The 12,204-nt window shown below is 39.6% G+C and overlaps 1 protein-coding gene across 1 annotated transcript; it reads right to left on the bottom strand.

Moving 5' to 3' along the window:
- Positions 1-3,586: 3,586 nt before the first annotated feature.
- Positions 3,587-10,373, bottom strand: ANKDD1B (ankyrin repeat and death domain containing 1B). The gene is made up of 6 exons (XM_070736900.1): positions 10,094-10,373; positions 8,838-8,941; positions 6,783-6,881; positions 6,183-6,281; positions 5,984-6,088; positions 3,587-3,715 (listed from the first exon to the last, which is right to left on the bottom strand). The coding sequence occupies exons 1-6, from the start codon at positions 10,221-10,223 to the stop codon at positions 3,587-3,589; spliced, it is 666 nt and encodes a 221-aa protein (XP_070593001.1). The 5' UTR covers positions 10,224-10,373.
- Positions 10,374-12,204: the final 1,831 nt, after the last annotated feature.

The raw sequence follows: 12,204 nt of genomic DNA, 5'->3' as shown, positions 1-12,204 counted from the left end.
ATTCTGGACCAACTGTAGTCTCTCAACACTCTTCAGGGGTAGCCCTATGTAGAGCGCGTTGCAATAATATAACCATGAGGTGACAAGGGCATGAGTGACTGTGAGAAGAACCTCCTGATCCAAGTAGGGTCGCAATTGGAGCACTAGGTGAGCCTGTCCAAAGGTGACTCTAGCCACAGCTGTCAAATGTTGGTCTAATCTTAGCTATGGGTCTACGAGGACATCCAAATTGCAAACCTGTTCTGAGGGAGGTAATTTCTTCCCCTCCCCAAGAACCAAAGATGGACAGTCAATATAGTTTTTTGGAGGTAATACCCACAGCCACTCAGTCTTGTCAGGGTTAGGTCTGAGCCTGTTAACTCCCATCTAGACTCTCACAGTCTCCAGGCAGCGGCACATCATATCCACTGAACTGATGCGGGGTGGAGATATATAACTGGGTGTCATCAGCATATTGCTGATACCTCACCCTGTGTCATCCGATGATCTCACCCAGTGGTTTTATGTAGATGTTAAATAGGAGAGGAGAGAGGACTGAACCCGGAGGCACCCCGCAAAAGAGGGGTCTAGGGGTTAACCTCTGTCCTCTTACCAACACTGACTTGTCTTCTTGCATTTTTATTTACAAAAATAAAGATGCCCCTTTTATTTTTATTTTTTGCTTTATGCATCTTTCAGCCTATTTCTTGTTGTTGTTTTTACCTGATTGAATTCGTTTATATCTTCCCACTGTTGAAGGAGAATCTCTATGACATCACTGTGACCATTTTTAGCTGCTAGATGCAAGGCAGTGTTTTCTTCCTACAAAAATGTACAGAGACAAATAAGAATGTAGGTGAAGTGAATGTTGGACAAATCTTAATAGTAAGGACAGTAAAATGATAACTAAAGAATTTGTGGATTCCCTGTTTCTAGAAATGCTTAAGTGGGAGATAACAAGACGCTTAATGTGCACAAAAACAAGAATTGGACTCAGGTCCCAGCGTGTGTGTTGGAGAGAGTCTCATCATGTGACAGAGCAGAGGGAGAATTTGCAGTTGAGAATATTGTGATGAAATGTAGCTTAGTAAGGAAGTGTGGAAAAGGAGCAGGCATGGATTCCACCAAGCCAACAGCACAGGAACTGAAAGAGGAAGCAAAGACCAGGAGCTACTTCACTCTGCCAAAAATGCTGACAGCCTACAAGCATATAGCAGCTATTCCCATTCTCACCAACACACTGCAAAAGCCACTTCAGCAGTTCATAAAAGTGGACACTGTATACGACACCTAAAGATGTAATAACTGTCTTTAGCTCAACAAAGCACAGCCAGAGGGAAAAAAATGTCTATAAGTATCTTTAAATGAGATGGACTTTGGTATAGGTGTGGAATAGCATATATTATAGGTTTAGCGATGAGTGATAAAGTTCAGAAATAATTTTTATTTTTATTTTTAATGTTTATTTTAATCCTTTTCATTATCAGCAAAACTTGACTGTAAAAAATATGACTTCAGTAACCGAGTTGTCAAAGCGTGGAACTCATTACCGGACTCCATAGTGTCATCCCCAAACCCCCAACACTTTACCCTTAGATTATCTACAGTTGACCTATCCAGATTCCTAAGAGGTCAGTAAGGGGCGAGAACAAGTGCACTAGAGTGCCTTCCATCCCCTGTCCTATTGCTCTCCTATATCTCCTATACGTTTCTTCTTCCTATATATCTTCTTCTATTCTTTCATTGATATGTTCTATTCCTATATCTTTTTTTCTATTCTTTCTTAGATATATTTTACTATGACTATCTCCTCTATAACCTTCATCATGTATTTTACTGTGTGTGTGTGTGTGTGTGTGTGTGTGTCAAATGTTTTTTTTTAGCTGGAATTTTAAAATTAAGGGAGACTAGGATGGTCCCATTTCGGCCTTGTTCTGGCCTCATCAGCTAGCCACACCCTTCCTTACTGGGATTTGATCCTGTGGATTCTGCCTTGTAAGGCAGAGACTTAGCAGTTGTGCTATCAGATCAGATCCCTTCCAGCTGTGTACCAGGGAGGGGCTATATGTTTTTTTTTATGTCGGATCACCCTGGTATATTTGAAGGAACGTCACAGCTCCTTTTTGCCTCTAGGCCCAACCCATATGTAGATTGTTCTGAGTTCGGGTTTTGCCCCGTGTAATATTTTGAGTGTCTATGCAATGTTTCAGTGAAATCACATTCACCATCATCAGGCTGAAGTTTTAAGCTTCGTGCTGCTGTAAATATGGAATGTTTGCAACTGCCATTTGTTCCTTATATATAGTGTTGGGGGTGGAGATTTGGTTTGAATGTAGCAAATAGATTGGGTGACTATGTTTTAGTGATTTGATTGGTTGGTGGAATCACAATTACTTGAAGGATTGACATGGTGATTATTATGATATGTTTTTTTTGTTTAAGGCTGGTTTCCAAATCTCTGGTAGGCGGGACGTGTCATCCCGTTTGTTCATGCTGAAGGGGTGCTTCTCTATCTCTATGGCTTCCATAGTAATTCTTCTGTATAAAGTTTCTGTTTTGGAAAGTAATTTAGTTTTTTCAAAGTCAATTTCGTGCCCTGTTTTTTTAATGTGCTGGACAAGGGAGGAAGTCTTTTCTTCTTTTTTAACTGCATTCTTATGTTCTGCAATGCGTGCGCTCACTCTTCGATTGGTTTGTCGAATGTATGTGGCTGCACATATTTTGCAAGGGAAACCAAGGAATCTATGAAATCCCTTGCAAAACATGTGCAGCCACATATACCCGTGAAAATCTACGAAAACATATATATATATATATATATATATATATATATATATATATATATATATATATATATATATATATATTTATATATATATATATATATATATATATATTTATATATATATATATATATATATGGCAATTTTTTTTTTTAGCTGGGTGTGTATATATATATATGTGTGTGTGTGTGTGTGTGTGTGTGTGTGTGTTTTCGTAGATTTTCACAGGTACAGGTATGACGGTCTTGGTATATTCGGGTTTCTTCCCGTGTAGGATTTGGAAATTTCTGACGACGTTTCGACGAGGTCTCACTCGTCATCTTCAGGCTGGTGCTTCTGTCCTTGTTCTAAGGCGCCTTAGAACAAGGACAGAAACACCAGCATGAAGATGACGAGTGAGACCTCGTCGAAACGTCGCCAGAAATTTCCAAATTCTACGCGGGAAGAAACCCGAATATACCAAGACCGTCATATATATATATATATGTATGTATGTATGTATGTATGTATATATATATATATATATATATATATATATATATATATATATATATGTCAAATGTTTTTTTTGTTTGTTTTTTTAGCTGGGTGTATATTTTTTTTAGCGGGGTGTGTGTGTGTAATATATATATTTTTATTTTAATTATTTTATTTATTTATTTTGTCCAATACACAATGAGGGTTTTAGTGGGGGGGGGGGGGTGTACATACATACATAAGATAAAGACCTCTCTAGAAATGCAGATACAATAGCAGTAGTCTATTCATGGTGTGCACCATTTCCCAAAAGAACCCTCTCGCAATTTAGTATATGACATACAAATTCAGAGATCTGTCTTTATAAATAGGCTCACCTTATCCTTTTCTGAGGTAAATAAATTAAGAGTAATCAAGTCATTTATCATTTCTTCATGGCCCATTTCAGCTGCCAGGAGGAATGGTTTTCTCCCTTTCTGTGAGAAAAGTGAAGTTAAAAAACACTAGGGAAGAAAATTAGTATTCTTCAAAGATTAATTACCCAAAATTTTGGCCCAGTTGGAGGTAATGAACATGGTCCCGAGTCAAACTACAAAATTATCTATAGGTGATCTACAAGAATGCTGAACAAGAAGATGAAATGAAAATGAAACTAGCTGCAAGGAGGCAAATTTCTTGGAGGTGGACTGCTGAAACTGGATGCAAGGAGATAAGTCGATAACTATAAATATCTATAGAATGTTCAAATTATTAGACTTATACTGCTGTATTATTGTTCTGGACAACTTAATAAAACGAAGAAGCTTTTTTAAAAATAAATGCTTGGTCTGAAGATGTCCAGTGCTGTTGTATCTTCTTTTAAATAGCAGAGAATAATGTATATATCCAGAAAGCCATATCAATTTTAAAGATCTGTAAAAGTATAATCTGAAATATAACAGTGTCCTGTTTTAGTATTAAGACAAGGCAGCTGAGTTAAACCCTGATTTAGTCATGCTTGGAGTAGATCTATTTAAATAATTGGGAGGAGTTAGTGTGATTAAGAAAACTTTCTGGCATTAATATGCTGCCATAATGTATATTTCTCCAATTCTTTGTTATTTCTATGGGTCAGACACACATGCACAGAAATATACAGCAAACTGTGCTGTTTTCCTCCTCCAAAACTAAGATGTGTCTTATACTCCAGTGCATCTTATACTCTGAAAAACACAGTGAATAGCAGCAGTTATGGGGAAAGAATTACAAATTAACAATGTCTATAACATATAAGGAAAATCAGTATAATGGCATATGCCACCTGAAAAACTGGCAAAAATGTTTAAAGATAAATCTGTAAAATGTTGGAAATGTCATCAGTTAAATGGATCGTAAAATCATATATGGTGGACATGCCCAGAAGCAAAAAAATATTGGATTAAAATTAAAACATGGTTAGAAGAAATGATACAGCAACACATAGATTTAAAGCCGGAACTGTTTCTATTGGGTATCTTACCAGAGAAATTCAGTAAGGAAAATATATATTTGACTGTACATGTGATAACGTCAGCAAGGATAGTGTTTGCACAAAGATGGAAGCAGAGAAAATCCCTATGGAGGAAGAAATAATTAAGAAAATATTGGAACGTGCAGAAATGATAGATTGACCTTGATATTTAAAGAAAGAGAGGAATCAAAATATTTTCAGATATGGGATCAATTTTATGATTGGTTGGAGAAGACATATACAGTGGTACCTCAAGATACGAACCCCTCGTCTTACGAACAACTCGTGATACGAACCCGGGGTTCAGAAAAATTTTGCCTCTTCTTACGAACTTTTTTCGAGTTACGAACCGGCCTAACGCGGAATACAGCCTAATGCGGAAGTTCGGCTTTGGCGTTCGGCTTCAGGAGACAGCTGGGAAGCGGCGCGGCTCTTTTAAAAGGTCGCAGCCGGCCTGGGGGGATTCCCAGCACCCCCCGAACCCCGAACCCGGGTTCGGGGGGGTGCTGGGAAGCCCCCCAGGCCGGCTGTCACCTTTTAAAACAGCCGCACGGCTTCCCAGCAGTCGTCGAAAGCCGTTTTTTTGCGGGGGGTTTTTTGGTTGCACGGATTAATTGACTTTACATTGTTTCCTATGGGAAACAATGTTTCGTCTTACGAACCTTTCGTCTTACGAACCTCCTCCTTGCACCAATTAAGTTCGTATCATGAGGTATTACTGTATATATACAGAGAGAGAATAATATTGTAAAGAAAGAGGGGTGAAATGTTATAACAAATGAAATGATAAATATTAGGATATGAGAAATAACGGGGGAATAGGGAGAAGGCACAGAATAAGCACACCGATAATGCACTAATGGATTAATTATGTATTGTATGTTTGTTTATCTGTAAAAATAAAAAAACTTTATTTAAAAAAAAGAAAATTCAAAACATTGTTAAAGATTCATCTCACCTGGGCACCCTTTTTTTGAACATTATATCTGGCAGACAGATAATAAAAACAAGGACAAATAGGCTAAAAAACAGTTTCCTTCCCAGGGCAGTAATTAGATTTAGTTCTACTGTATATTTCAATATTAATGCAATATTGGTTTTCAATTGAATTGTATAGAATATGAAGGATGTGTGCTTGTGTTTTATTTTTATAATTATAATTACATTGAAAATGGCATTTAATTTCATTATATGAGGTGTAAACTTGTACCATTGTCTAGCTAATTGCTTATAGGATTCTTTGCACTTATAATACCTCATCGGGTTTATTGAGTTCCATCAGGTGAAGATCTCGGATAAAATAATTCACTATTCTAACACTATTATTCTTAGCAGCAAAATGTAGGACATTCATGCCTTCCTAAGAAAAAGAAAGAACAGTTATTGAAAACAGAATTAGAAATCCTTCTGTTGTATACATGGTTGTTGCTGGTTTATATCTTGGAATAACATACCTGGTTCTTTGCTTTTTGATCAGCTCCTGCTTTAATTAACATCAGCATTATTTCCAAATTACCAGACCATGCGGCAAGATGAATTACAGTAAGGCCATGCTTCAAAAGTAAGAGAAATAAGTAAATATAAACTTCAAAGAGACCATGAAATTCAAAACCAGTCTTTTAGATCTCTGTTTTATTTGAAAATAGGTTGACCTCCTCATCTTTGTGGCAACCCCTTAAAAACTAAAATGCTGCTACCATATCATCTCTACTCCTTTTTATTAAACTAGAATTACTCAATTCCTGCAGTTGTCTTAGCTTCCAGTGCCCTGTTCATCTTTGTTGCTCTTCTCTGCACTCTTTCTAGAGTCCCACCATCTTTTTTACAGCATGGTGATTAAAACTGGATGCAATGGAATTCTCTCTACAGAATTGGTTTCTGGCATCCAAAGGTTGGGAGCTGCTGGACTAAAACATATTATTAAAAGACAATATTATTGAAAGACAATACGTTAGTCTAAAGTGATATTAGTGGATTCCTTCTTTTTCATAAAAGAGCCTCTAAGTCTATTTCGGCTATTATAAACATAGCAATAAGAAATCAGTTGCATATACCTTATCTGCAATATCAACTCTAGCTTTGTGATGGAGAAGAAAGTGAACTGCGGATATATGATTTCCTGCAACAGCAAAATGGAGGGCTGTGCGCTTCAACTAAAACATAAAATAGATCATTGGGAATAAACACAGAAAATCAGGAGCAAAATTAGACATAGGAAGCATTTAAATAGAGTTAAACTATGGCTAATATGTAAGCTCATTTAATGGCCCATCACCTTCCTAACACCTCCCCCAAAACACATCATTTTATAAGCCTCTACACCTACAGCATAAGCCCAAGAAAAGATATAGCTTCTGTTTTATTTTTTAAATTAATAGTGTAGATAGAAGATAGAAAAAGACAAATTTCATTTAACAAACGATTTACCATTACACAAAATGCCAAATTCATTGTTTCATTCATTAATTAAATATATAGACGCAGGTTCATTATATCAAGAAAATTTTCTTTAAAACTTTAAACATAATATTGATGGTGATATCGCCATTATTTGTTATTGTTCCAAAAACAAACTACAGTGGTACCTCTACTTAAGAATTTAATTCGTTCCATGACCAGGTTCTTAAGTAGAAAAGTTTGTAAGTAGAAGCATCTTTTCCCATAGGAATCAATGTAAAAGCAAATAATGTCTGCAAACACATTAGGAAAGAAATAAAAGCTTGGAATTTGGGTGGGAGGAGTAGGAGGAGGAAGAGGAGAAAGACAGTTGCTTCCCAGAGAGAAGGGAGCGTTTCTTTTCTCTGGGTTCTGGCAGAGGTTTACAGTGATCCCCCGCTCGTTGCGAGGGTTCCATTCCAGGACCCCCCGCAACGAGTGGGTTTTCGCGAAGTAGCGCTGCGGAAGTAAAAACACCATCTGCGCATGTGCAGATGGTGTTTTTACTCCCACAGCGCTAGCGAGGAGCCGAAGATTGGGGGCGGCGCGGCTGTTTGCCGCCGGCATGGGGGGCTTCCTAGCAGCCCCCCAAACCCGGGTTGGGGGTCCGGGGGGCGCTGGCTCTCGGCGCTTTCGAGCTGAGTCCGGGAGCGAATTCGCTTCCGGACTCAGCTCAAAAGCGCCGATAGCCAGCGCCAACGAACGGCTTGTCCACGCTGGCTCTCGGCGCTTTCGAGCTGAGTCCGGGAGCGAATTCGCTTCCGGACTCAGCTCAAAAGCGCCGATAGCCAGCGCCAGCGAACGGCTTGTCCACGCTGGCTCTCGGCGCTTTCGAGCTGAGTCCTGGAGCGAATTCGCTTCAGGACTCAGCTCGAAAGCGGCGAGAATGAACGGCGTGGGCGGGCGAAGGGCGGGCGGCAGCGAGGAGTTTGCGTGGGCAGTGGGGAAACTCCTCGCTGACGCCAGCAAGAGGGGGAAGACCCGGGGAAGCCGCCCAGCAGCTGATCTCCCGGTTGCCATCTACGCATGCGTGCCCATAGAAAAAACGGGCACGCATGCGTAGATGGTATTTTGACTTCCAGGTTGAAAAATCGCGAAGTACCCTGTTCGCAATGGTTGGGGACGCAATAAACGGGGGATCACTGTATTCCCTCTCCAAGCGCCCAGAGAAAGGAAAATGTTTTGTTCGCTCTAGACTGCCAAAGCCTCCTTAAGCACCACGAAAGGCTCCTCTGGCAGCCCAGAAAAGCCTGAGATGGCAGAGATTAAAGGGGGAATGGTAGGAAAGTGGCCAGGCCTTAGTGCCGCTCTCAAATTTCCTGGGAAATTTCCTGGGAAATTTTTCCGGTCTTGGGTTCTTAAGTAGAAAATGGTTCTTAAGAAGAGGCAAAAAAATCTTGAACACTTGGTTGTTATCTAGAAAAGCTCTTAAGTAGAGGTACCACTGTATATAGAGGAAAATAAAAGGAAAAGGAGGAGGAGAATATAAAATAAATAAATAAAACAAATTAATAAAACAAAGAAGAATCATAAAAATGATAGTAAGTTCTATATCCCTTACCATTACACCTAAGGTGACTTTTATAAACATTCAAACTGACTCTTAAATGTCTAAGTACAGTATGTGTAGAATATATTTTAATGTAACATATAAACTATACTTTTATACTTACAATATTTGCAGCATTAATATTAACTCTTTTCCTAAATAACCTTTCCATAGCGTCCAAATTATTTGTTTTAGCAGCATGATGAAATTCTCTCTCATCTGGAAGCACTGCAAAATAAACAGCACGACTTCTGTGATACTGAGGAAATTCTGATAATTTTAAATGCCTAAATTCAAATTACTTTACTTTCCACCTCTAGCTATGCAGCCAAGCATCCTACTTACTTTTCCTAACACCCAACCACACTGCTCACCCATTTTGAGACTGTCAGAAATCACTACCCCTAAATCCTTCTCTTCTGAAGTTTTTGCTAACACAGAACTGCCAATGCAATACTCAGATTGAGGATTCCTTTTCCCCAAGTGCATTATTTTACATTTGGAAACATTAAACTGCAGTTTCCAATGCTTTGACCATTTATCTAGTAAAGCTAAATCATTTACCATATTACAGACCCCTCCAGGAATATCAACCCTATTGCACACTTTAGAGTCATTGGCAAATAGGCAAACCTTCCCTACCAGACCTTCCCCTATGTCACTCACAAACATATTAAAAAGAATAGGACCCAGAACAGACCCTTTGTGGCACACTGCTGGTAACCTGTTGAGATGGATAGATGGATGGATGGATGGATGGATGGATGGATGATAGATAGATAGATAGATAGATAGATAGATAGATAGATAGATGATAGATAGACAGACAGACAGACAGACAGACAGACAGACAGACAGACAAGACGATAGATGGATGGATGGATAGATAAACAGATGATAGATAGATGATTGATGGATGGATAGGTAGGTAGGCAGGCAGGCAGGCAGGCAGGCAGGCAGGCAGACAGACAGACAGACAGACAGACAGATAGAATAAGGGCGGACTAGATGGACCATGAGGTATTTTCTGCCGTCAATCTTCTATGTTTCTATTCTATTCTATCCTGTTTCGTATAGGAAACGAAGCAATGCCCTGTGCGATCCGTCTCCCAGTCTGGAGGATTCCCTCCAGGACGGCTGTGCTCTTTTACCCGCTTTTCAACGGGATTAGCGGAACCTTTGGAGAAAAAAAAGGGCCGGACAAAAACATCCAGCCGAAGTAGCTGAACGCCTTGCCATTCCCAGGGGGCGAAGGGGCTGCGCTTCGAGGAAGAGAGAGAGAGCGCGACGTGCCGTAAGAGCCCCACAAACTGGCAGTCTTTTGCCCAAACTAAAGCTCGGAGAGACCCGCCCTCCGGCCTCCCTCTGCCCGAAACTCACAAGTCTCCGCGTTGGCCGCTTCTGCCGCGGCCACCGCCTTCGCGCTGTCGTCTCCTTCCTTCGCAGTCAGGTTGAAAAAGCCCCTCAGATCTGCCAGGCCTTGGACGGCGCGGCTCCGGATTTCCTCCATTTGCGGTGCCTGAGGAAGAAGCGTCCTGGAGAACGGCCGGTCGGGGGAGGAAACCACCCAGACCAGGGCGGGTGCCACTTTATAGGGACAACTCCCGCCAAGCACCTGCTGGACACACAACCTGGTGTGTTAAGTTTCCTTCCTTAGAGCAGTGTTTCCCAACCTTGGCAACTTTAAGATACTGTATTTGGACTTCAACTCCCAGAATTCCCCAGTCAGCAAATGCTGGCTGGGGAATTCTGGGAGTTGAAGTCCGGGTATCTTCAAGTTGCCAAGGTTGGGAAACACTGCCTTGGGGAGCGAGAGAGATGCTTTATTGATTAGTCTGCTTTTCATATTAAAAAACATGAAATACCAAGACAACTAGACACAAAAACAGTTTTCCCGCCCAATGCCATCGCTCTGCTAAACAAATAATTCCCTCAACACTGTCAAACTATTTATTAAGTAATAGAAACATAGAAGATTGACGGCAGAAAAAGACCTCATGGTCCATCTAGTCTGCCCTTATACTATTTCCTGTATTTTATCTTAGGATGGATATACAGTATGTTTATCCCAGGCATGTTTAAATTCAGTTACTGTGGATTTACCAACCACATCTGCTCGAAGTTTGTTCCAAGGATCTACTACTCTTTCAGTAAAATAATATTTTCTCATGTTGCATTTGATCTTTCCCCCAACTAACTTCACATTGTGTCCCCTTCTTCTTGTGTTCACTTTCCTCTTGAAAACATTTCCTTCCTGAACTTTATTTAACTCTTTAACATATTTAAATGTTTCCATCATGTCCCCCCTTTTCCTTCTGTCCTCCAGACTATACAGATTATGTGCTCATTAAGTCTTTCCTGATACGTTTTATACTTAAGACCTTCCACCATTCTTGTAGCCCGTCTTTGGACCCGTTCAATTTTGTCAATATCTTTTTGTAGGTGAGGTCTCCAGAACTGAACACAGTATTCCAAATGTGGTCTCACACATTTGTTTGTTTGTTCCAAGCATCTACTACTCTTTTAGTAAAATATTTTCTCACCTTGCTTCTGATCTTTCTCCCAACTAACCTCAGATTGTACCCCCTTGTTCTTGTGTTCACTTTCCTATTAAAATACTTCCCTCCTGAACCTTATTTAACCCTTTAACATATTTAAATGACATATATTAACTCTTTAACATATTTAAATATTTAAAGTCTGCACTACTATTTCTACTAGTTTTTTCTCATCATTCCCATCACCCATTTCCTCCCACTTAGGACTGTATGACTGTAACTTGTTGCTTGTGTTCTTAATATTTTATATTAATATTGTTTCCTCCTTGCTTATTTGACTCCTATGACAATGATTAAGTGTTGTGCCTCATTATTCTTGACAAATGTATCTTTTTCTTTTATGTACACTGAGAGCATCTGCACCAAAGACAAATTCCTTGTGTGTCCAATCACACTTGCCCAATAAAAGAATTCTATTCTATTCTAATTGATGACAATTCCTTGAAAACTTGCATACTTCTCTGGCGTCTCAGTGGATCCCAATCAATATATCCCAATCTTGAATTTTTAATTTAATTTAATATCCCTGCTATCACTCATTGTTCAGACCTGAATCGTAATGAGAGGCTTGCCCAAATCTACAACTTCACATGACATTTTGGCTTACAAAGGAACAGTAGAAACTGTCCAGTTAATGGAATTAAGATGGAAACTAAACAAGGAGAGAAGTAACTTGGAACTAAGGAGAAAATTTCTGACAGTCAGAACAATTAATCAGTGGAACAGCTTGCCTCCATAAGTTGTGAATGCTCCAATGCTGGAAGTTTTTAAGAAGATGTTGGATAACCATCTGTCTGAAGTAGTGTAGGGTTTCCTGCCTAAACAGGGAGTTGGACTAGAAGATATCCAAGGTCTCTTCCAACTTTGTTATTATTACTACTATTATTAAGATATTCATTTAGTTTACAAGGGGCAACGTTTACCTATACACAC

Source organism: Erythrolamprus reginae, chromosome 2 (genome assembly GCF_031021105.1).
Source record: "Erythrolamprus reginae isolate rEryReg1 chromosome 2, rEryReg1.hap1, whole genome shotgun sequence".
Lineage (NCBI taxonomy): Eukaryota > Metazoa > Chordata > Lepidosauria > Squamata > Dipsadidae > Erythrolamprus > Erythrolamprus reginae.
The sequence above is the reverse complement of the archived record's forward strand: the minus strand, read 5'-3'. Positions and strand labels throughout refer to the sequence as shown.